This window comes from Apium graveolens, unplaced genomic scaffold (genome assembly GCF_009905375.1).
Source record: "Apium graveolens cultivar Ventura unplaced genomic scaffold, ASM990537v1 ctg577, whole genome shotgun sequence".
Lineage (NCBI taxonomy): Eukaryota > Viridiplantae > Streptophyta > Magnoliopsida > Apiales > Apiaceae > Apium > Apium graveolens.
Genome location: NW_027419089.1, coordinates 74,647 through 101,534, shown reverse-complemented (window position 1 = coordinate 101,534; position 26,888 = coordinate 74,647). Strand labels below are relative to the sequence as shown.

General features: G+C 35.5%; 1 protein-coding gene across 1 annotated transcript; it reads left to right on the top strand.

Moving 5' to 3' along the window:
• Positions 1 to 19,016: 19,016 nt before the first annotated feature.
• LOC141702822 (protein FAR1-RELATED SEQUENCE 5-like) lies at positions 19,017 to 19,999 on the top strand. Its single transcript, XM_074506431.1, has 5 exons — positions 19,017 to 19,121; positions 19,316 to 19,371; positions 19,484 to 19,569; positions 19,645 to 19,760; positions 19,841 to 19,999. The coding sequence occupies exons 1-5, from the start codon at positions 19,017 to 19,019 to the stop codon at positions 19,997 to 19,999; spliced, it is 522 nt and encodes a 173-aa protein (XP_074362532.1).
• The last annotated feature ends 6,889 nt before the right edge of the window (positions 20,000 to 26,888 follow it).

The following is a 26,888-nucleotide window of genomic DNA, read 5'->3' as shown; positions in this document are numbered from 1 at the left end:
ATGCTCCCCCATGATCCATGCTATCTTCATCTTCATTTTCTGATGCTCCCCCTGAAACTATGCTCTCTGAGTTGGATTCTTCAGAATTTAGATTTTCAGCACTATCAGAATTTGGCTTATCAGAACTTGACGAATCAGAACTTGAAGAGCCAGATGTATGTTCTGATGTTTCTTGAGATGTGGTAGGATCTTGAGTATGCTACCCCTGCATAGGTGCATCTTCCTTTGACGTAGTCACCACAGTTTCAATAACATCAGAGTCTAATCCATCAGAGTTTACAGTATCAGGACTTAGACTGTCAGGATTTTCAGTATCAGAATTTGAGTCTTCATTTTCAAATCTCAGCTGATCATGGTCAATGAAATCTTCAAGACCAGTAATCTTCTTGTCATCAAAAGAGACATTGATAGATTCCATGACCACTTTTGTTCTCAAATTATAGACTCTGAAGGCTTTTGTGGAAAGTGGATATCCAACAAAGATTCCTTCATCAGCTTTTAGATCAAACTTGGATAGTTGTTCAGGATGAGTCTTGAGAACAAAACACTTGCATCCAAATACATGAAAGTACTTCAGATTTGGCTTCTTTTTCTTCACCATCTCATATGATGTTTTTCCATGCTTGTTAATAATTGTTGCATTTTGAGTAAAACAAGCAGTCTGCACAACTTCAGCCCAGAAATAGGTTGGAAGCTTTGCTTCTTCAAGCATTGTACGTGCAGCTTCAATGAGAGTTCTATTCTTCCTTTCAACAACTCCATTTTACTGTGGAGTTCCAGGAGCAGAAAATTCCTGCTTTATTCCATGGTTTTTGCAGAACTCTTCCATCATCAAATTCTTGAACTCAGTGCCATTATCACTCCTTAAGATTTTCACAAAATCTTTGACCAATTTATCCAGATGTTTGATATGTTCAATCAAGATAGATGCAGTTTTACTTTTTGTGTGCAAGAAATACACCCATGTGTATCTGGTGAACTCATCCACTATGACCAACGCATACTTCTTCTTTGCAATAGACATGACATTCACTGGACCAAATAGATCAACATGTAGTAGATGATAAGGCTCAAGAATTGATGATTCAATCTTGCTCTTGAATAAAGATTTTATTTGTTTGGCCTTCTGACATGAATCACAAAGACCATCAGGAGCAAATACTGACTTTGGCAATCCTCTCACAAGATCTTTCTTGACCAGTTCATTCATATTATTGAAATTTAAATGAGAGAGTTTCTTGTGCCAATTCCAGCTTTCTTCAATTGATGCTCTACTCATCAGACAGATTGCAGAACCATCAGTACTTGTTGAAATCTTAGCTTCATAAATGTTACCGCGCCTGTATCCTTTCAGAACAACTTTGCCTTTAGATTTACTCACAATTTCACAGTGTTCTTCAAAGAAATTAACATGATAACCTCTGTCACAGATTTGACTTATACTCAGCAGATTATGTTTAAGTCCTCAGACCAGAGCTACTTCTTTAATTATGACATTTCCAAGATTGATATTTCCATATCTCAATGTTTTTCCAATGTTGCCATCTCCATAGGAAACACTTGGGCCAGCTTTCTCCACAAAGTCTGATTGCAGGGCCTTATTTCCAGTCATATGTCCTGAACATCCACTGTCCAGAACTAGAATATTTTTCCTTTTGCCCTGCAATCACAAAGACCACTAATTATTAGTTTTTTAAGGACCCAGACTTGCTTGGATCCTTTGGCCTTATTAAGTTTGTTAACATTTGCAGCGGATTTAACATCAGAGTTTATGTTAACATTTTTCTTATCAGAACTTACACTATCAGACTTTGAATCAGAATTTACACTAGAAGGAACAATGGAAACTTTCTTCAAAGAAGGTTTTATTTGATAATAATCATAGTACAAACTATGATATTCCTTACAAGTATAAATGGAATGCCATAAACTACCACAATGAAAACAAGGATTTTGTGGTTTGTATCTAACAGACTGACTCTTAACTCCTGATTTGGAAGGTAAGGAGTTAATATTTTTATTCTTCCTGCAAAAAGAAGCCAGATGGTTAGAACTTCCACAGTTATGACATGTTTTCCTAGGAGCATCAGGAACAGGTTTATAATCATTGCTTTTATTCACACCTTCCTTTCCATTCCTATTTTTCCTAGGTGATTTTACCTTGTTTGCATTCTTAACATCTTTCAGCTTATGCTTAAGCTGCTTCTTTGTCATTAAGCCTATGTTTACTTCAGCTGTCTTTTCCAGTTTTAGTTTGTCAGAAGTTAATTCCTCTTTATCTTCTGATTTCTCATTTTCAGACTTTACAGTTACAAACTTAACAGGTTTTAACTTTGGCTTTTGCTTAACAACAGGCTTAATTTTTACAGTTCCTTTATCATTCTTATCTTCTCCATAACCTAAGCCCTCTTTCCAGTTTCCACTACTTAGCAAATTTTGAGTTGTTTTGCTAGAGTTAGTCCAAGTCCTGATAATCTCTCTTTCCTTTTCTAACTCGGTTTTTAGAGATTCATTCATTTTTAGCACTTCATCCCTAACATAAAAAGCATCATCTCTATCCTTCTGAGTTTGATGGAACATGACTAACTCTTTTTCTAAGAAATCATTTCTTTTCTTAAAAGCAAGATTTTCATAAGTTAATCTTTCACATGTTAAACTTTGATCTCTATAACTAACAAACATGGTTTTAAGATATCTTCTCAACTCATTAATATCATCAGTATGAAAAGCATAAGTAGTCTGAGGTACCTTTGTTTCAGCAGCTTCAGAACTGCTCTCAGCACTTTATTTATCAGCATTTGCCATCAATGCATAGTTCTCCTCACTTTCAGAGTCTGAGGTGTCTGTCCAGCTTTTCTGCTTTGTAACAAGAGCCTTGCCTTTGTCACCCTTTGCCTTCTTGCAATCAGGAGATATGTGGCCTTTCTCACCACAGTTATAGCATTTAACATTGGTATAATCTCCTTTGTCAGACTTTCCTCCTCTGCCTTCAGATCTTCTGAAATTCTTTTTATCAGAACTTATGCCTTTCCTGGAAAACTTCTTTCCCTTCCTGAACTTCCTGTATGTAATCTTTGTGATTCCTTTCACCATAAGAGCACACAGCTTCATCATCTCCTCATCAGCATCAGTCTCAGGCAAGCTTTCAGAATCTGAGTCATCATCACTTTCAGAACTTGATGACTCAGTTTCAGACTTTATGAAAAGAGCTTTACCCTTGTCTTTCCTTGAGGAAACTGCTTTGGGGGATTCTTCTTCAGCCTTAAGAGCAACTGTCCTTGACTTTCCTCCTTTCCTCTTGCTTCTTTGTTCCATCTCAAGTTCATGAGTCTTGAGCATTCCATAGATTTCATCAAGAGTTGTTTCATCAAGATTGTAGTTGTCTCTTATTGTCGTTGCCTTCAAATCCCAGCATTTAGGAAGAGCTAACAGGAATTTAAGGTTTGAATCCTCAAGATCATACTCTTTATCAACCAATGACAAATCATTCAAAAGTTTGACAAATCTATCATATAAATCATTCAATGACTCATTAGTCTTTGAGTCAAAATGTTCATACTCTTGAGTGAGTATTGTCTTCCTGTTCTTCTTAATTTTGTCAGTTCCCTGACACCTTATTTCCAGAGCATCCCATATCTCCTTAGTAGTCTTGCAGTTGATTACCCTGTTTGACATTACATTATCAATGGCACTATGCAGTAAGTGTCGTACCTTAACATCCTTAGCAATTGATGCTATATCTTCAGCAGTATAATCACTATTCTCCTTTGGTACGGTCTTTGCTGCTTCACCTGCAACTGCAACAGCGAGCTTGGTTGGTTTGTGAGGCCCTTCCTTGATTCTATCAAGGTATTCTGGATCTGTTGCTTCCAGGAATATGGTCATCCTTACCTTCCATATGGGATATTCAGATGGTCTCAGTATGGGAACTCTGATAGTCTCATACCGACTTTGAATTTGTGTCTTTGGAGGTTCTTCAGTTTTGGTAGGCTTAGTTGGAGTTTCTGTGTCAGACATGATTGTGTTTGGATCTTTAAATGTATGTGTGTTAACAGATTAGCTCTGATACCACTTGTTAGGTCACACACACTGTAGAGGGGGGTGAATATAGTATATAATACAATCAAATCGAACTTTAATATATTAAGTAACAGAAAACAAACTTTATTGAAATAATAAACTCTGTTATAGTATGGAACTGTTACCTCTCAGTGATGAACAGATATCACGAGAGCTGCTAGGGTTACAATAAATAATCTTCTCGAATATGATAACACTTATAGTGTAAACCCTATGTCTGTGTTTATATCCTACACAGTTACAAGATAATCGCTAATTGATATGGAATATAATTCTGCTTCCTAAAATATATCAATCAGATATCTTTTCTTCCAAGTATTCCATTCTTCACGGAACTCCTTCTTCATGCATATCTCTTCTTATGTTTATCTCAATCTTATTTCCTTTAATCAGCTATTGTCCTTATCTGAACGTCCTTCAGCACTTAAGTTCTGATATCTAACTTCTGATGATTATCTCCTGATAATATAAGTACTGATATCCTTAAGTCCCGACTTCCAGTATAAGTACTGATTAATGGTTAAGTACTGACTTGTCCTGTTAAGTAAGATCTGAAATCTAAACATAAATTATATTAGCCATGACATTATCAAATATATCTAACAGATTATATAAAGAATGGGCACATTTAGCATATCCTGAAATTTGGATCAGAAGTTTATAAAGTTTGTACTTGGTGATTTAAGATCAAGTTGCACCCTACTTAGTAACAAGAGAATTAATCTTGGTTTTTAAGCTTTAAGTACTTAGCAATACCTTGATCACAGTCCAATTGTCATATGCACCAGGTGACCACAGATTTGGGCTGAAAATTCATCGGGGAATCCCTTTTGGAACACTTCCACTGGGTATATAGGAAATAGCTGTCCAAACTAAAACCATGAGTGGCACACCATAGTCTGCAATAAGACTTCCGATCCAACCTGTATCAAAATCCAAAAATGGCAGTTGAAAAGTGATCTGGATAATATATAACAAAAGTAGTAGGATCATAATGTAATTATTGATACAAAAAAGGTAAATAATTAATAACTTTTTGTGATTGCTTACCAGATCCATAACGCCATGACCTTGCTTTTCTGCTGCGTAATAAACTACAAATGTACTTACTTTGACAGCTTGTTGCATGAAAAATATAGCAATCGGCAAGCAAAATAATTCACCAGCCACACGTGTAAACCTGTTAATGATGGAACAAGCTCTCAAGATAGCTAAGAAGAACATCAAAACTGTTGTCCAAATGCATACCCTGAAGAATCGGATAATTTGGCAAATATCAATATTAGTAGATGAAAACATAAGTAGGAATGTCTAATGGAGATGCCACGGTCAGAAAGGTGGAAGCTTTATAAATTACCAGCCAGTCCATGCAAGAAAGAGCTTATGACCCAACTCTGGTCTCTATTTAGAAAAGTCATACAAGAAAGTGTACATTATCACTGTTGGTTCTGCAACACCTAATATAAGCAATGGGTGACCTCCGACGACTGAATGTATAATACCACACATGGCAGTAGATGCGAGGGTTTGAACGGCTGTCAGTGCTCCATCTGCAAGATAAATTAATATAAATTCCAACCATAAAAAATAATCAGTCCTTTTAATAGTATGGCATTGCTCTTTATGTTTTCACAACTACCAATATGAAAAACTCAAAATCATTATTCCAAAATTTTCATTGATCGCACAAATGTATGAGACTTGATATATGCTCCTGACTTCCAATATTTTAATGAGTCTTTTTGCGCAATGGAGTGTGGAAAAAAATTGTTTTATAGTGCACTGAACAGCGCTAAAATGGTAAGCATGAAAACTGATAGATGTCTATTTACATAACACTAAATTGCAGTAATATTAATAACACTCGTGCTAGTTTTTACCTGTGCTTCTTTCAAGTTGCTCCCCTTTACGCGTGCAGTATGTACTAAAGGTTTTAATAAGCTTTGATGTTTCGTTCTAAAATGATTCACCATTCGCTTCTGAATTAGTACCATCAACGAAGAACTTGAAATAGATTTCTGGAACCTGGGAACCCATGGTTGCAGTTTCAGAACAGTGGAAAATGCACATGTCATGTTTTAAAAAAAAAGATGCAACAAAATAAACACAATCAAGGGCATTTACCTTTAATGAGTTTTGCATCTCAGACAACATATTTGTAAACATTTCTATTTCCTTCGTGCCATTCTTACTTGTTGCTTTGTGACTGATTGATTTTCCAACAAGGTCATCAATCTGCAATTCAAAAATATCAATCATATGGGCATCTGTTACTGGATACATATTATAACTAATAACTTCTACATCCAAAAAGTACAATATGTTGCTAATCTATTGTATAGCTAGAAAAATGGGCATTTCAATGTGTACACCTGAAAATGGGTATTTCAATGTGCATACCAATTCCTTATGCGTAACTTAAATTCAGTTGGTTCTACAGACTAGAAAATTAAATTCAGTTGACTTAATCTGCTTTCCCCGGGAGGCAGAGAGCTAGAAACTTATAATAACCAATCAACAATTTAACGTATACATGAGTACCATCGAAAAACAAGAACAAATCTATAATATTTCAACAAAATTGAACTTCAAATTATTGATAAGTTTCCACGTAGAAAATACAAAAGCATACAAAAAAACTCAAATTTGTCTCTAAACTGTTTGACCTTCTCTTGCAAAGAACAATACATACGACTACACATAGTCACTTTCCAGAGTCGATAATTTCACAGTTATAGTGTTGACCTTCTCCAGAGTCGATAATTTCACTGAAGCATACTCAAATTAACACAATATAATCCAATAATCAACAAACACAATTAATCCAAAATTAAATACAAAAACAATCAAAGCATGATTTTCCCAAAACCAAATCTTCTACTCGTAACCCAAAACTCTTAAACCTCTTGATTTAAACCAGAATTGGATAATCAAATTTATTGATTGAAAAAATTTTGAACCCTAATTGAACTACTTGTCCCGTGAGGGAGAGAGAAAAAGAGAGAGAGAGAGAGAGAGAGAGAGAGAGAGATTAGAGAGATAGATAAGGGAGAATGAGATCTAGGGAGAATAAATTGAATTTTCCCCTTTTCCTTTTCCAAAAATTTGTCTTCCCGCTGTGTCCGATTTAAACCGCCCAGCTCAAAATTTCAGCCCAGCAAATTTCATTTACCTTACCATCTTTTTCCTTTATAATTTTTTAAATATTTAAATAATTTTTAATTAGACACATTATAATATTTACAATAAATTTATTACTTTAATTTAATTTCTAAAAATTCAGAAATAATATAGGCTCTCATTTTCTATACAAAAATGTGTTATATTTTTAGTCAAAACTTTTACCTTTGTTATAATTAATTATAAAAAAATTGTTTAATTTGATATCCTAATAAAATATTTTAATATTTATAAAATGAAAGTAAACATTTATTAGATATACTTTTAAATTCTAAGATAAATTGATGACTTATTTTATCCAAATTAGTAATTTTTTAAGATATATTTAGTTTATGATTAAAATTAAAATTTATTTATTCAGCGGTCTATGGCAACATGGCCTTATGGGTTGCAATATGGAAGCCATCTATGTCAACACTGAGCTATAGCAACATGTCTCTATGCGTATAGTGACACAAAAATCGGGGTGTTGTGATAGGGTCATAATCTCATACCAACTGCAACATTTTCTAAGGCAACACCATACAAAAGTGTGCAAATAGGCCATATATGGCGTAGTTCGAGTAATGATCATAGATTTTCAATTAAAAGACAACAGGGATTCCATCTGTAACCCTTTTCATATCCAACCCATGATAAAACTAAAATAAATATAAGTTTAATAACAAACTTGAAACAAATTAACTAAATCACCATGTCAAAAGAAAATATAGAGAGAAACGTTCTCCCATTTTTTACTCCTATACGAGAAAAGTTTAATAATATGAAAGTGGTTGAACTTAAAAATTAGTTATAAGAATGGATGGTACAAATTTGTTTTTAGTTTATATTTTAATTCTAGTTTTTATTTAATTATGAGCATATTTATAAAGGGGAATGATCAAATAGAAACCCAAATTAAAATAAAAACTAGAAACCAATCCTGGTTGTCCAATCCTTACTTCAGCTTTTAATCTGAGCCATCCAATTAATTTAATCAAAAAATATATAAAAAGACAAAAATTATATCAATTTAATATCATAACTGATTTCACTTCCTCTCTCATAAGCTATTATCTCTCCTCTGCTCTCTCTCTTTAATCGTTCTCTCTCTTCAATCGTTCTCGTCTCTCTCGATCGATTGCATCTGTTTTTCCGATTGAATATTGATATCATCTGTTCATGTGTGTGATATTTCACTTTGATTGATTGTTCTATCTTAGTTTTTCAGCTTATCGTTAAATTCTGTTACTTGATTAATGCTCGGAGATGATTATATCTGATTTAAATAAAATTAGAGACAATCAAGGTAAATAATCTCATTTTGAGCTTTTTTCAGCTAAAATTAGCTCTTGATATTATGTTTTATATGTTCATTTATTTACCTTTATTCTGATGAACTTTTTATCGACTATTATTGTTGTAAATTTATTTTTTGTTTTGTTTTACATTTGGTTTATGTGTTTTAGTAGATTTTGTATATGAATTTGTAAAATTTATATATTTTTATAGAGTGTTCAATTTTTCCGTTTGTTTGTGTACATTATTTGAATTATAGTTTAATTTCTGGTTTAGATTTTGTTCTAATTTTGTATTAGAGATTAGTATTGGATTTTGTCTAATTTTGTATTTTTTGTGTTTATTTTAGTGATCGTCTTTTAAACAATTAGTGGTTTTATTTGTTATTCTAATGTTACTTGTCTTTTATTTGTGTATTAAAATAATTGTTTTGTTATTAGTTAGTGAGAATTATTGATAATTACATTTTCGATATCTTACGTTGTTTGTCTGTCATAAATATGTTTATTTTTAGGTTCTACTTGTGGTGATTCGTCTCGGATTAGCAGTGATATTGGTACTGAAGTTATTAATGAAGTGACTTCAATTGAAAGTGAAAGTAGTGTAAGCATAACTCCCGGTGGTAGTTTGAATTACATACCTTGTTTTGTTGGTGATACTAGTATACCCATTACCAATCAGATTTTTGATTCTCTAGATAAAGGCTACAAGTTTTACAAGAATTATGGTCGATTAGGTAGTTTTACGGTACGTAAGACAACTGAGAATACAGATGATGATGGACGTATCCTGCTAAAGCATTTTATTTATAGTTATGAAGGTTTTAATGATCTTAAGGATTATGCAAATCCAGCAGTTAAGAAAAGGAGGATAGTTTCGAGGAGATGTGGACGCAAAGTGATGATGGTTTTGAAGTATATGTGATAGGGAAGAAAATAAGGCCTGGGTATCTAATTAATGTTGCATTAATCATATCATAATTGGGCCAACAGCTAGGCCCATTTGAGAATGCCCAAAACCCTGAATATTAATTAATTTCGTAATTAATTAATAAGGGATAAGTCAGCTGATAAGATGAGTCCTAGTGGAGAAATAAATCCTTGTAGATTGGCCTCCAAGAAACCTGGTGGGATAAGGAATCAGCTTCCTACTTCTTAGGACTCCAAAGTCCATTCTAATCCTGAGACTTGACCACCAAGTCTCCTAACCCAAGTCCAATTCAAGGACTCTCAACATCTATATAAGGGGCCTCACCCCACAAATCAGAACTACGTTTTTTGACTTGATCTTTGGCAATCAGCAAGGTACGTAGGCATCTTGTTAGGGCAGATTGAGTCACGAAACACAAGAGCAGTCAAATCAAGCCTCGAAGCTCACGAATCTTAGTAATAAATACAGCAGTTATATACCTTAGTTTTTAATCCATAACATTTGGCGCCGCCTGTAGGAAAGCACAACCACAACCATGGTGAGAACACAGAGAACAATCAGGGCCATTGAAGGGGGAACACCCGCGGGGACAACCCAAACGATTTCATCAACCGTGGAGGTACCTCCTCATTCAACCTATGCCACCGCCCAAGGAGGAGCCCAGGTAGGGATAACTGAACCTCAGCCCCAAGGGACGATTCCCTCGGCTACCCAAGGTACGAATCACCAACTTCAACAACTACATGCACATGTGAATTCTCGACCCATTGGGTATGAGTATTCAACTATTGTGATAACTAACCCCCCATATGGGATGCCCCTTTACCCCGAGGTAGGACGAAGTAGACATGCTGGATGGAGTGAAGCACGAGGGCGATCGCCCCCCTATATACAAGGTTTGGCTCCTATCCCTGAGGATCAGGAATTTTCTGGTCCTTACACTGAGAGAGGCTCTAAATTTTCAGATGATGAAGTGGCCCCAAGAAGGAGGCGTGCTGGTAAAGAGCCAATGGCTGATGGTCGCCAACGTCCTAGGAGCACCCAAGGGACGAATTCCCAAGAAGTGCAGGAAAGGATCAGGGCTCATGAGGCTGAGATTCAAAGGCTGAAGCGCGACCTGGAGGTGCACCAGAACACCAGATCCCCACTACCTCCAAGGGGGAGGAATCATCCCCCTATCATAGACCTGGATGGTCCAATACAGAAAAGGGCTGATGCCCCAAGGGCTGATCCGAGCAATCTTCTTCCCCTTGGATATCCTGATGATCCTACCCCACCATTCACTGAAGAAATAATGAATGCCCATATCTCAAGGAAGTTTAAGATGCCCATTATCAAAGCTTATGATGGCACTGGAGATCCCGCCAATCATGTCAGGACATTTTCTAATGCACTGTTGCTGCAGCCCATGAATGACGCTATTAAGTGTCGGGCCTTTCCTCAAACCCTGTCGGGTATGGCTCAAAGATGGTATAGTCGTTTGCCCCCGAACTCTATTGGGTCCTTCAGAGAATTAAGTCAGCCTTTTATTAAGCAGTTCATCGGTAGGAGAGTGCATGAGAAAAGTTTAGCATCCCTCATGAGCATTGTGCAGGGAGCGAAGGAATCCTTAAGAGACTACCTGAATCATTTCACGAAAGAAACTTTAAAAGTCCCGGACCTTGATGACAAGGTAGCCATGATAGCACTACAACAGGGAACTAGGGATGAGTTCTTCAAGATGTCCTTGGCCAAGCGCCCCCTTGAGAGCATGTTGCAGCTCTAAGATAGGGTCGGGAAGTACATCAAGGTGGAAGAGAGCATGAGGAAGACTGTAGTGAGCAACGAGCCCGCTGGAGGCAAGAAGCGGAAAACTGATCTAGAGTATATCGATAAGGACAAGTATCCTAGAACTGAGCAAAACCCTGATTCAACCCCTAAGAAGGGAGGACCTGGACAAAAATTCGCTGAATACGCTAAGTTGAACACTCCTAGAAGCCAGATCTTGATGGAAATCAAGAAAGACCAAGATATTCGTTGGCCTAAACCCTTGAAGGCAGATCCAACCAAGCTAGACAAGAGCAAATATTGTAGATTTCACAAAGATGTTGGTCATGACACCGATGAGTGTAGGCAACTGAAAGATGAAATAGAGTTCCTCATTCGGAAAGGAAGATCGAACAAGTACACTGAGGAAGGAAGAGATAGGAATAACAATGGGAGAAAGAACTTCGAAGATCGTAGGAGGGACCAGGATGATCAGGGGCGGAATCCCCAACCTAGGGGACCGGTGATAAATACAATCTTTGGAGGACCACGACCCCGAGGACCTGTGATAAACACGATTTTTGGAGGACCGACTGCTGCTGGACTATCCAATAACTCCAGGAAAGCATATGCCAGGGAGGTTATGTATATTATTGGAGAAGCCCCGTAGAGGGCCAGGATAGGAGTAACAATGGCTTTTGATGATTCTGACCTAGAGGGTGTGAAATTTCCTCATGACGACCCGTTGGTCATAACACCTATAATAGGAAACAGCCCAGTTAAGAGGGTCCTTGTGGATAATGGTGCTTCAGTGGATATCTTGCTCCATGACACCTTTTTAAGGATGGGATATAATGACTCCCAATTGACCCCAATCGACATGCCGATATATGGATTTGCGGGAGTGGAATGCCCCGTGGAAGGGATAATCAAGTTGCCAACAACTATAGGACATGAACCAAGGCAAGCAACACAGATGTTAGACTTTGTGGTGGTAAAAGCCAGTTCAACTTATAACACTATCATGGGAAGAACAGGGATACATGCCTTCAAAGCAGTCCCTTCTTCCTATCATTCAGTTATGAAGTTTCCCACTCGGAACGGTATTGGAGAAGAAAGAGGAGATCAAAAAATGGCTAGAAGTTGCTATATGGCCTCACTGAGGGCAGATAGAGTTGGGGGGGAAGTTCTGCCTATTGAAGATCTGGATATTTGAGAGAATGATGAGAAAAGAGGGAAGCCATCTGAAGACTTGGTTTCGATTCCTTTAGCTCCTGAGGATCCTGAGAAAGTTACTTTCGTTGGAGCCACACTAGAGGAGCCCCTTAGAGGGAAGTTAGTGAAATTTTTGCAAGAAACTAGTGATGTGTTTGCATGGTTGACGGCTGATATGCCAGGCATAGACCCAGAACTAATTACTCACAAGCTGAATGTGGATCCGAGTCGGAAGACGGTGAAGCAAAAGAAAAGAAGTTTTGCCCTAGAGAGGCAAGAAGCTATAAAACAGGAAGTAGAGAAGCTCTTAGAGGTTGGATTCATTGAGGAGATAAAATTTCCAGAATGGTTAGCAAACCTTATAATGGTGAAGAAGGCCAATGAGAAATGGAGGATGTGTGTGGACTTCACTGATCTGAATGACGCATGCCCTACGGACTGTTTCTCGTTGCCAAGGATAGATACTTTGATAGATGCCACTGCTGGACATGAGATGTTGAGCTTCATGGATGGATTTAGTGGATACAATCAGATCAAGATGCACAAGGACGACATCCCAAAGGTATCATTCATCACTGACTCTGGTGTTTATTGTTATCTTGTTATGGCATTTGGTCTCAAGAATGCAGGAGCCACCTATCAAAGGTTGGTAAATAAAATTTTTAAGGATCTTATTGGCAAGACCATGGAAGTTTATGTTGATGACATGTTAATCAAAAGTCTAGTGAAGACTGACCATATAACCCATTTGAGGGAAGCTTTTGAGGTCCTGAGATACCACAAGATGATGTTAAATCCTACAAAGTGTGCTTTCGGAGTAGGATCCGGAAAGTTTTTGGGATTGATGGTCTCCAAGAGAGGAATCGAGGCAAATCCCGATAAAATAAAGGCATGGAGCCCCCAAATACTATCAAAGATGTTCAAAAGCTCACTGGAAGGGTTGCACTTGAGTCAGCCGCCGGCGCCCGACAGCGTCTTGACCCCTATCCGATTTTTGGGCTGCATTGGGATGATTCATCTCAAAATCTGGAGACAAGTGTTTGTCGTTCTTCAAGTCTTTAAAGAAAGTTAAGGATTTTGTATGGAGTGAAGAAAGCCATAAGGCATTCGAGGAATTAAAGAAATATATGGCTTAGGCCCCGTTGCTGGCCAAGCCAGCTTCGAATGAAGTTTTATACTTATAGTTGGCCGTTTCAGAGAGTGCCTTAAGCGCTGTATTAGTTAAGGAGGAACTAAAAATCCAGAAACCCGTGTACTATGTCAGTAAAATTCTGCATGGAGCTGAGTTGAATTATTCAACTACTGAGAAGTTTGTTTTAGCCTTGGTAATGACTTCGAGAAAGTTGTGTCCTTACTTTCAGGCTCATAAGATTGAGGTGCTAACAAATCAACCCCTGAGAAATATCATTCATAGTCCCAAGGCTAGTGGGAGGTTGATCAAGTGGGCAATAGAGCTGGGAGAATTCGATATTAAGTATAAGCCACGAACGGCAATAAAAGCCCAAGCATTGGCTGACTTTATGGTGGAATGTACCATACCCAACCAAGAAATTGGGGGCAGGAGGATACCATACCTCAAGAAAAGGAAGTTGATAAGGGGGACAAGGAACATGATGATATAGAGAAAGAATATTGGGTTCTCTATTTTGATGGAGCATCAAAAACAAATTCAAGTGGAGCAGGTTTGGTTTTATAAAGCCCCGATGAGTTCTTTATTGAGTATGCCATGAAGTTAGACTTCCCGACCACAAACAATGAGGCAGAATATGAAGCTCTAATAGCTGGCCTCGGCCTAGCAGGAACACTGAGAGTCAAGAACTTGAAGGTCTGTGGAGACTCGAAGTTGGTTATATCCCAGGTGAAGGGAGAGTTTGAGGCAAGGGATGATACGATGGCTAAATATGTCCGCCTAGTAAGGGTTGTGATGACCCAATTCGATGAATGCCATGTTGAGCACATTCCAAGGGAGGAAAATGCTAAGGCAGATGCCTTATTAAAGTTTGCTTCATCTGAGATAGAGGAAAGTTCAGGAAGTGTATACTTCCGCATCCTGAAGACGCAGAGTATTGATGTTAAGCTTGTAGCTCCTATAGGTCTGGGGACGTCATGGATAGATCCCATTAAGACTCAAATTCAAACCGGTTGGTTTCCTAATGATGCTACTGAAGCGCGGAAGTTGGCTGTTCGAGCATTAAGATACTCCTTGATAGATGGGATTTTGTATAAAAGATCTTATGTAGTTCCTTACTTAAGATGTCTCGAGCCCGATGAGGCATGCTTGGCTCTTGAAGAAGTGCATGAAGGTATATGTGGGCAACACTTGGAGGCAGAGCGCTAGCTCATAAGATAACCCGTTTAGGCTTCTATTGGCCGGAAATGATGGCTGATGCCAAAGAGTATGTGAAGAAGTGTGACCGCTGTCATAAGCATGCACCTGTCATTAGGCAACCCCCCGAGATGCTGACCTCCATCAACTCACCCACCCCCTTTGCTATGTGGGGAATGGATATACTTGGGCCTTTCCCCATGGCCACATCACAAAGGAAGTTCCTGATTATAACCATTGATTATTTTACTAAATGGATTGAAGCCAAGCCTTTGGCCAAAATCACAACTAAGCAGGTTGCACAATTCCTGAGGGAAAATATCATGTGCCAGTATGGAATTCCCCGCATCCTAGTCACCGATAATGGAACACAGTTCAACAATGAGGAATTCAAGAAGTATTCTGAGGAGAATGAAATTGAATTACGATTCACCTCAGTGTCTCACCCGCAAGCCAATGGGCAAGTGGAAGTGGCGAATCAAATAATCCTGGATGGACTAAAGAAGCGGATCGAGAGGTCGAGGAATAATTGGATAGATGAAATACTCCCAATACTATGGGCCTATAGGACTACCTGTAGAGTCACGATTGGAGCAACTCCCTTCATGTTAGCATATGGGGCAGAAGCAGTTGTTCATGTGGAGATATCACATTCCTCCCCCAGGATTCAAGCTTTCATTGCTGAGGAAAACGAGGAAGGGCAAAGGTTAACCCTGGATCTAATTGATGAAGTGCGAGATGAGGCACATGTGAAGATAGTGGAATATCAGAAAAAGGCTTCGTTCTACTACAATCTAAGGGTTAAAGAAAGGTTCTTCAAACAGTGTGACTTAGTCTTGAGGAAGGTGAAAGCTTCTGGTGTATGGCAGAAAGGGAAACTTACCCCAAATTGGGAAGGGCCATACAAGGTCAAGAGTGTTCAAGGTAGAGGAACCTACAAGCTCGAGACTATGGATGGCTTTGAAGTCCCGAGAACTTGGCATGCACAAAACCTGAAGATTTACTATGTGTAAATTGGGTGAGCGTGATTCTCACTTGTCAAGATGACAATTAGGTTGAAAAGCACCTTGAAGTTTTGCTTGCTTAGGACTATATGTTCTAGTTTTATTTTGATGATTATTAAGACTTATGTAAGGGATGAATCCCAACAGTTTAAGAAATTTGTAAAGTTTTCGAAATATGTTGGCATGGCAAGTACACTAAGTGCACAAGATGAAAGCATAAAGTTCAACAAACAAAGATATAAGGCAAGTGAATGCTACAAGTAAAAAAAGAGAGAAGGCCCAACCCAAATTTTGCTAGGCATGGGATTATAAGAGCCCAATAAAAGATCCACGTCTGAAAAAATAATCAAGCCCAGTTAAGGGCCCAGTTTGAAAAAATAATCAAGCCCAGTTAAGGGCCCAAATGTTTGAAAGGCCCAGCAAAAAGGCCCAAGTTAGAAAATGTAAAGAAAAGCCCAGGAAATAAATGGCCCCCCTCCCAAAGAAAAAGAGAAATTATTCCTGACCCAATTCGATCAGGATTCATGCTATATTCCTGATCAAATATTCTTGGTCAAAAAAACCACGACCAGGAACAAAAGAAGTGGATAATTTGGTCAAAAACGTAATTCCTGGCCGAAAAGGTCAGAATTCTTGTCGAAAAATCGTGACCCTGAAGGAAGCCCAACACTAGGACCCAAAATATGAAAGATAACAAAATTCCTGGATGAATTGAATATTCAGGTATGTCATGGATCTTGGGCTTTGGAGCCCATAAATAAGAGCCCAGTAAGAGGTTTGACCAGAAGAAAGCCCAGTGAAAGGTTTGACCCAAAATAAAAACCCAGTTCAGGAAAAATAATGAAATTAAATATTGTTGGGCCTAAAAAATATATCAAGCCCAGATAAGGGCCCAAATATTCAAATCAAAACCTTGCACCAGGGTCCAAAATCTGGAAGAGTCTAGAAATTCCAGAATATTCTGGAAGCCCGGCTTAAAGATTAAGGCCCAACCTAAGTTTAATGGACTTGGGATGTTAAAAACCCTGTAAAGGCCCATGAAAGAAAATGTATCAAGCCTAGGGAAGGGCCCAAATGTTTGAATTGAAGGATAAAGGCCTATTTAGGTCAGGGAAAAGCCCAGCTTGAGGCCCAAATATTTTTCAAAATATAAGCCTAGAAAAAGGCCCGGCTAACCAAGAGAGAGCCCAATAAAGATAAGCCCAGAAATATAAGGGGCCCGAGACATTGTTTATTTTAAATAATATATAAAAAATAATAATAATCCTGATCCCATTCGATCAGAATTCTTATTGAATTTCTGGTCGAAAGGATGAGGTCAAAAATGCCTTCGACTAGGGCTGAAATAAAGGGATAATTCGACCAGGTTCTGACCCAATTCGACCAAGATCTACATCTAATTTCTGATCGAAATTAATGAGATCGAAAGAGTCTCGACCAGGGCTGAAAAGAGTGGTTAAATCAGTCAAAACAAAAATTCTGACTAAAAATTCCTGCTAAAAAAAAAGTGAAAATCCTGGCCGAAATTCGACCAGGATTCCTGCTCGAATTGGTCTTGCTCGAAAGAGCTTCGATCAGGGCAATTAGAAGCCTAATTCGACCAGATATTAATTCGGCAATCAATTGAACTAGTATGACAAACAGATTGTCATACTAGTTCAAACAGATTGTCATACCGATAGTCATACTAGTTCAAGCAGATTGTCATACTAGTTCAAACAGATTGTCATGCTGAAAGTCATACTAGTTCAAATAGATTGTCATACTAGTTCAAACAGATTGTCATACTGATTGTCATACTAGTTCAAACAGATTGTCATACTAATTCAAACAGATTGTCATACCGATTATCATACTAGTTCAAACAGATTGTCATACCAAAATTCATGCTAGTTCAAACAGATTGTCATACCGAAAGTCATGCTAGTTCAAATGGATTAGTTATGGAATTGTCGTGCCATTTCAAGGTAAATTGATTAGAGACATAAAGAACTAACGGAAAAATTCCTGAAATTAAGGAAAAATCCCAGAATTAAGGGAAAAATCCTGGAAATTAAGGAAAAATTCCAGGAAATTAAGGAAAAAATTCCTAAAAATTAAGGAAAAATTCTAGAATTAAGGGAAAAATTCCTAAAAATTAAGGAAAAATCCCAGAATTAAGGGAAAAATTCCTAGAAATTAAGGAAAAATCCCAGAATTAAGGGAAAAATTCTTGGAAATTAAGGAAAAATTCCAGAATTAAGGGAAAAATTCCTAAAAATTAAGGAAAAATCCCAGAATTAAGGAAAAAATTCCTGGAAATTAAGGAAAAATCTGAGAAATAAGGAAAAATTCCTGGAAATTAAGGAATTAAGGGAAAAATTCCTGGAAATTAAGGAAAAATCCCAAAATTAGGGGAAATATTCTTGGAAATTAAGGAAAAATCCCAGAATTAGGGGAAATATTCCTGGAAATAAAGGAAAAGTCCCAGAAATTCAGGGAAAATGCCCGGAAATTAAGATAATTCCTAAATAACAGGGATAAAAGCAAATCGTTATAAATGTGTAGGTCGCTCCACACCTTACGCAAAAATGATACCCTGTAAGGGAATGAATGAACTTAACTTCTGCAAAACCTAGTCACTGTTTCCCAAAAGTTGGGGGCAAATGATAGGGAAGAAAATAAGGCCTGGGTATGTAATTAATGTTGCATTAATCATATCAGAATTGGGCCAACAGCTAGGCCCATTTGAGAAGGCCCAAAACCCTATCTATTAATTAATTTCATAATTAATTAATAAGGGATAAGTCAGCTGATAAGATGAGTCCTAGTGGAGAAATAAATCCTTGTAGATTGGCCTCCAAGTAACCTGGTGGGATAAGAAATCAGCTTCCTACTTCTTAGGACTCCAAAGTCCATTCTAATCCTGAGACTTGACCACCAAGTCTCCTAACCCAAGTCCAATTCAAGGACTCTCAACATCTATATAAGGGGCCTCATCCCACAAATCAGAACTACGTTTTTTGACTTGATCCTTGGCAATCAGCAAGGTACGTAGGCATCTTATTAGGGCAGATTGAGTCACGAAACACAAGAGCAGTCAAAACGACCCTCGAAGCTCACATTCCTTAGTAATAAATACAGCAGTTATATACCTTAGTTTTTAATCCATAACAATATGTTTCCTGATAAGTATATTGTTAAGACTTTTGTTGAGCTACATAATCATCCTGTTAGCTAATAAAAATGGTCATCAGTTTTTGAGGTCTAATAGGGAGATGGATATTAGTTTAAGAAATCTTTGTTATAATGGTGCAAAAGTTAATATTGGTTCCATCAAGATGTTTAGCTTTGCTAAAGAAATATATGGTAGATATGCAAATGTAGGTGCGAACTTGCGAGATTTTTGAAATTTCAGTAGGGATCTGAAATTATTCATTGGAGATAATGATGCGCAAATGATTATTGATTAATTCAAACATATTCAGCAGAATTCTTAAGGCTTCTATTTTGCTTTTGATGTTGATTCTTCTGGACACCTAACCAAGTTATTTTGGTATGATGTTATTGGTCGAAGGACTTTGAGTTGTATGGTGATGCAGTGTCATTTGATGCAACCTTTGATACCAATAGGTAATTTTAATATTTTATATGCCAAAAATATTTTAACATCTGTATTGTTGATATAAGTTTTTAATACTCTGATTTTTATTGTATTATTTATTGTGATATTTTTTTAAAACAGGTATAATATGATTTTTGTGCCTTTCACTGGTGTGGATAAGCATTATAGATGTGTGACTTTTACGGCTTGTCTTTTATCACATGAGAGTATTGTTGATTATAGTTGGGCTTTTGATCATTTAGTGAAGGCAATGAGATGAAATCCGGTTGTCATTATTACAGATCAATGCCCTGCTATGAAAGTAGCTGTCCGTGATGTTTTTTCTGATGTGAATGGTTTAGTTGCTACTAAACACCGTTTATGCATGTGGCATATTATGGAAAAATTTCCAGTAAAGGTATGATTTTCATTTTTTTATAGTCTAGTATTAATACATTATATTATATAATTATTTTATTTGTTGTGTAACCTTTGCAGCTTGGTAATCAATTATGCAAAGAAACAAATTTTATGGAAAAGATGAAAATGTACATATGGTCACCTGTTATAAAAATTGAGGAGTTTGAGAGAGGATGGGAAACAGTTCTCAAGGAATTTAACTTAGAAATAAGTGGCTGGAAGATTTGTATGCTTTGAGGGCATCATGGATTCCAGCTTTTTTTAAAAATGAAGCAATATTTGGGTTAATGAGGACTACATCGAGATCTGAAAGTGAAAATTGTTTTTTTGCTCAATTTCACAAACAAGGAGATACATCATCTGCGTTTTGGTTATAATTTGAGAGTGCTATGGATAGACAAAGGAGTGAGGCTGCTAGATTGGATGAGGAATCAAAGTCAAGTGTTCCTACTACATTTTCCACATGGTTCATTGAAGATGATGCTGCTCGTTTATTCATACGTACTATTTTTTACCACGTTCAAGAGAAAATTTTTGCATCTTGTGTGGATATGCAAATTAAGCGTATGAGCAATAAAGTTGATGGTGTTACTTGTTTTGATATCAAGGATGTGAAAGTCAATGACAAACTTTTTAAGGTACTATTTTTAAATATTATTATTTTTATTCCCCCTGTCTACTATTCAAAATAATTTGCAAGCACTTTTGATATATTATTCAAATGATCAATTTCATAATTTTTCATATTATGTAATTGCAAAGAATGCAATTGTATTTCTTTTATGAATTTTTACTTTAATTGTATTACTTTCTGATTTATTAAATAGTTATTTATATTTTTTACACGTATTCTTTTAATGATTGGTAGATGATTTTTTTGTGATTGGTCCTACATATATTTATGATTTTTATTATGTATTTTTGTAATGTATGTTTTTTTCAGGTTTCTATGAGTATGAATCATGTTGTGTGTTCTTTCAAGAAATTTGTTATGTATGGTATTGTATGCAGATATTCATTTTGTGGGTTGAAACAAATTGGTGTAATAAAGTTCCCTAAAAGTCTCGTTCTTAATCGTTGGATGATAAATGCTGAGAGTAGAACTTCATCAAATTTAGATTTGGTAACCAATGCTTGTTTTAAGTTGGAGCGGGTATCTTTGAAACTAACAAATATCTGGTTTGCTTTTTGTCAAGCTGTTGACAAGGCTGGAGTTAATATGGACAAGTTGGATCATGTACACTCAAATATAAAGCAATTGAATACTGATCTTGATGATCAAGATGAATCTGTTGTTGCTTTTACCAAAAAAGATCACATGGCTGCTATGGTTGGTCAGCAACCTTCAGAAGAAGTAACTATTCTTGCCCCTAATATTTGCAAGAATAAAGGAAATTATTTTAAGAGGCTGATGAGTGATAGGAAAAAAGCAGTGATCAAATCAAAAAATGGATTCGGAAAGTGTGCACTATGTCAGGCAACAACTCATGATGCCGTAAAATGTGAAAAAAGGAAGAATGGGAAGGCCAAACAAAAAGTAAAAAATTAAAGAAGATGCTGAAAGAGCTTATTATGTTGCCTGTTAAGTCGTGATTCTAGAATTTGTTTCAATAGAATAAAGTAGTAGTTGTTGATGCAAACAAAGCTAGATGGCTATTTTTGATGATATTACTTTTTAATTTTCATATATTTTTTAAATTTTTGGTAATTTTACTGTTTGAATATTATGGTACATTTCAAGTGACTAGTTCTCCGATATTGTTTGTTATAATTGTTTTTTTATACTGATTGTCGTCTTTAAATTTCGAAGTTGCTATTATTGTTTTTCTGGTTTTAATTTTTAATATCGATTGTTATTTTATTATGATTTTTAGGAGAGATGGACCAAAATGTCACTATTTCAGTAAAAAATGCCCAAATTTTCACTTTTTAAAATTATGGCCCAAAATGTCACTTTATAACTGGGTATTGTGTAGCATTTTGAAAACAGGGAAAAACAATACACAAATATCGTTTTGCTATTTTTTTACATTCCAAGGTGGAAACCGTTAGATGAACTAATGTTTTGTGTGTATGTCTTTTTTTCTTTTTCTTTTTTCAATTTTTGATGTTACAAGTTACTTGAAGTAACGTTTTGGGTTTTTGTGTCTTTATTCTTATTTTTAAGTTTCTTTTGATGTATTGTTTAGGGGTCTGGAAACATCAATTAATATTACGTTTTCAATATTTATTTTTATTTAATATTTTTAAAATTTAAGATTATACCGTAATTTAACAATTTTTAATATTTAGGGTTCACCAATCCCCTTTTGGGTTTTAAAAATATTAAAAAAGAAATTAATAAATATTACACCGATTTAGGGTTTAGGGTTTAGGGTTTAGGGCCTACCTAAACCCTAGGAACCAAAAATATAAATTTTAAAATTTAAAATATAATTTTTCTATTGTAAAAATGTTATTTTTGATTTATATCAGGAGTAACAAGTGATACTTACGTTATATTTTAGTGATATGTTCTTTGAATGCTAGTGATTGACACGCGGTATGTTAGTGATCATTGTAGTTTATTTTAGTGATCATTGTAGTTTATTGTACTATACTTAAAAATTGACTTGTATTTTTGTAAAAAAAATCAGGTTTCTGTGACTAACAATCATAATGTATGTTCTTGCAAGAAGTTTATTATTTTTTGGACTCATCTAACATTATAAACATTATAATTATTTTGTTCAACCAATTCCAAATTAATGAACCTCTCTTTAAAAAAATCATTATAAAAATCTTTAAGACTGATACTTTACTTTTCAGAGCTTCTTTAGACATTAAACAACTAAACAGATATGTAATGCAATTGGAATCATGTGTAATTCGAAAAGAAGTGGCTTAAAATTTAAGTTATCAGAAATGTAATGCCATTGTAATTAAAGGATTAATTTCCAGAAGTAGCAAAAGAATAATCCATTTGAAGTATCACACCGATGGCTAACAATCATAATATCCAATTAAAAATAAGCATAATATTTCAATTATGCAATAATCATGTACTTCTCCAAAGTCACTACTAATATCAGTTGAAATTCCCAACTAAATCAGTTAAAGATTAATTTAATTATCCAGCTTCATTGAAAGGAGTCGTCAAATTCTGTACAAACGTGACACTCTTCCTTTTTGCAGATTGATCTTGTCTATATTCTGTATTTTTATCTTCTTGAGAGGATTTGGATGATTGGATCGCCAAATTCAGAATTTTTCTTGACGCAGCTTCAATGTAAAGCTATTTGCCTTCTTTCATTGTTTCTCTCCTTTTTTTATTGAGTTCTGAAGAAAGAATAACACTGTTATATTTGACTCTGAGGGTTGTAATCTATTTTTTTTTGCCGTTCTGCAAAGAAGATTTTGAACAAAAATTATTGATATCATATTCACAATGAATTGGTTATCCAACATAACTTTATAATTAATCTGGTAAGGAATATTTGTTTACCACTTCTTCTTTAAATCCGGCATTCCAATTCTTAACATCACCATTATAATTTTCCATGTGTCTACTGAGGAAGATTCCACAATCAATTGAGTTATTTTTTGTCTTCCATTTCATCTTCATGTAATGAGGCTTCAAGTTCTTCATTTTGCTTGACAGATTGTGATAGCCTTTTGCTTTCAAGTACTTTACAAAGTGAGAGTGTTGCAAACAAATTGATTAGTTTAACATTAAATAATTATAAAACAAATACTTAGTGATTGAACTACTGATAATGTGTGATTCATACCAATATTTTTGGTTTCTGCCCATATCATATCTTTGCATCGATTTCTCTGTCTGTGTTATCAATTATCTCATATGTTGGGTTTCGCATATTGTAGCAAATCAAGTAAAAATGCTCATATGCAATGGTGGGGAAAAAACCTAAAAAATTTAAAATATTAAACATAACAATTACATATATTTGGATTTGTCAAGATAATAAGTATATTTATTACCATGTCAATATTTTCAAGTTTTTCCCTATTGAACCTGTTGAGCATCTCATCCATATTTTCAACAAATAATGGATAGGTCAGAGTAACACTCTTCGAAGTATCCAAAGTTGGGTACTGTAAAGGATAGATTTTATAAATATTAGAAATTTTGAAGATAATATAAAAAATGGAGATTGAAGCAATTATTAAGATTGATATATTACCACAGAACCAATGGTACAAAATAGGCGCATATGAGACTCATCTGCCTTGTATTTCTCGTTGTCATTCAAGATAATCACCCATGTGTCTATAAGAGAAGTGGATATATTTTGGTTGACTTCTAATATCTGCATATCCTCCCTTAAGCAAAAGAAGCCTGTCCATTTGAATAATTGTTCCCTATCGATAACAAGTATATATATTTTTACTGTTAATATATAGTTTAATGTAAAATTAAATCAACAAAGTTGTAAATACTATACTTACAATGGATCTCTTTTTTGTATCATGAATCTCCAAAGTCATGTTTCTTGACTTGTAAAATAGCTGCCATTTATGTCTATAATTCTTTCCATGTATGGGGATTTCCCAAATCGAACCAATTTCAGAATTCTTGTACTTTTCTCTCTCAGTCCTGGTTTTGGAGTTACAAATCATCTTTTTCCGTTATTTCTTCAATCTGACCATATATGTCTTTATCTATTACAAGCGAGAAGGAAGGAATTACTTCATTAACATTAGGATCAAAGATGGTAGATATGTCAATATTATTCTGTACTAAGTGCAGATAATCAATAATGTCAATTTGATCAATGTCTTCAGGTGTCAACTGAAAATCATCCTCGAACACTGAGACATTTTCTGAAGTTGTTCATTGGCTTTCCTGCGAGTATTTTTTCATTTTGTTTTTGATTAAAAAATTCATTGATAGTTTCTTTAACCATTAGCAACTATGCATTTTGTGGATCTTCCTGCAATGCCAGTTTGAGGTATGTATCAAACAACATCTTTGTTTCAATTAAGTCATGTTCTCTGTCTAGCAATTCTTCCATTTTGTTATGTATAATAAATTTTGATTTATTATGAGAAATTTTGTAAGTGAAATGTTATACATTAGTGATCAGAGTTTTTGACAGTAGTGATCAAAATCATTTAAATTAGTGCTCAAAGTGTTTAATATAATAAAATAAGAGTGTCTTACTTTTGTTTTTATTGTTTTTTGTGCTTCATCTTGCATTTTCCCTGTTCCAATAGGATTATGTTCCTCTCGTTCAGCTTTATTTGTTGTTTCCACTTCATTTTGTCTTTGTGATTGTCTTTGTTCTTATTCAGGTTTATTTTGTCTCCCTATCTATTGTTCATTCCACAAACCTTTTTCCTGCTCCCAATCATTAACAATGGTCTCATTTTCTTGATCACATGAATGCCAATCAGTGGTGTTATAATTACCATGTTCATTGTCATTATTGTCTTGAGTGTACCTTTCTTGCTCCTTGACTGTTATTCCCTAACAATACAACAAGAATTACAGAAGAGGGGTTGAATGTAATTCTGGCTTCTTTTTCAAGATTTAAAAATAGTTCTTAACTCAACAGATATATATGTGTTTTGATTTGCAAAGTGCAGAATGAAAGGATTAAATAAATCAAACACAAAGTAATGAAAACACAAGTCTTTAAAAATTTCTGGTGGATCTGAATGTATCCACCATATATATATATATATATATATATATCGATTTGAGAACTCTGTGAAGCTCAAATTGGCTCACAGCTGCTTTACAAGTTGAATAAACAAACTACAGAGAAATTCTTGACAAGTACAATTTTTTCTATTTCTCTCCTAAAATGTGTTTGCTTAGTTGTTTCTTCTACTAGCTACACTTGGTTTATATATCACCAAGTTTACATGGAAATAAGACAGGATAATAAAACAAAACCTATCAAGTCTAACTCCATGCTGCTTTATTATTCTATTCCACCATCTTTGAAAATCTTCATAACTTGCATAGAAATGGTAATGCTTCTTTGTTCTCAATTTCCTGCTAAACAAGCAGCCACATTCCTTTTGCAAACACCCAACACATGTGACTGTGTTATCACTGTCAACAGATATTTGAATTGATCATTCGTCGGGTACATGCTTGTTATCCATCAGGTAGCTTGTTGATCATCCGTCGGGTAGCTTTATTGATCATCCGTCGGGTAGCTATTTCACACGAATCCATTTCACTTATGCAGAATTACAAGACATCTTATATTTATAATTAATCAACCTAATCTGCATATCTACTAGTAGTCAACATGACTCATAAGCTCCTACCGAATCTACACAAAGTTGTTTGCAGAAATGTTCTACAATACTTATTATTACATAAGCTACTCATTCGATGGATGTCAAATCATCATCCGTCGGGACTATATTGAATCATCCATCGGGACTATATTTGATCATCCATCGAGTGCTACAAAATTCACTAAGTTAAATCTACTAAGGTGTTTTGTATAATTTATCATCAAGTTCACAACACATTCCTAACAATCTCCCCCAATTTATGTCTACTGGAATTGTAGCCATAAATTAAGAGAAACTTGATGATAACAAAACACTTTAAGAATACAGATTGAAAATAGTAGATAACACTGAAAAGTGCTGTAATATTTACTGAAAATTGAACAATGCAAAGTATACAAAAAAATTGCTCACAATTATTATCAAGGTGCTCCTCTAGTCTGAGCAGATAAGTCTATTTCCTTGATTGTCTAGGTTTCTTCCCAAGCCTCCTGTTGTTCTCTTCTATCTGGTTTTGGAGTTGTCTGTGGAATTCAAGTTCATCAGATTCTGAGAGATCTAGCATTCCTTGCATTTCCAATAGAGTCTCATTGCTAGAGATACTCAACTGGTCCTCCAATCTGAAAAATCTTCTAACTCCCTTTTCATCCCTGAATTCCATCAACCAATAAGGCCTCAAATGCACTCTCTTTCCTGTGAAGGGAATTGATAAAGTTTTTGGAAGTGCATCTTTGGCTCTATTACTCCTTAGCTCCTCAATCTTCTTTAGAACTAATCTTCTAGCAGTCACATGGTACCCAAAGTTCTTTTTGAATGATGAGTAGATCTTTATTATAACAGATTGGCTTTCTAGAAGGATCCTGTGAAGTGG

Excerpts from the sequence above, each read along its gene's own strand:
- LOC141702822 (XM_074506431.1), top strand. The coding sequence starts at position 19,017 with ATGGATATTAGTTTAAGAAATCTTTGTTATAATGGTGCAAAAGTTAAT. Across the intron at positions 19,372-19,483 it reads GCAACCTTTGATACCAATAG|GTATAATATGATTTTTGTGC; the intron begins GTAATTTTAATA and ends TTTTTAAAACAG. Across the intron at positions 19,570-19,644 it reads TTGTCTTTTATCACATGAGA|ATCAATGCCCTGCTATGAAA; the intron begins GTATTGTTGATT and ends TCATTATTACAG.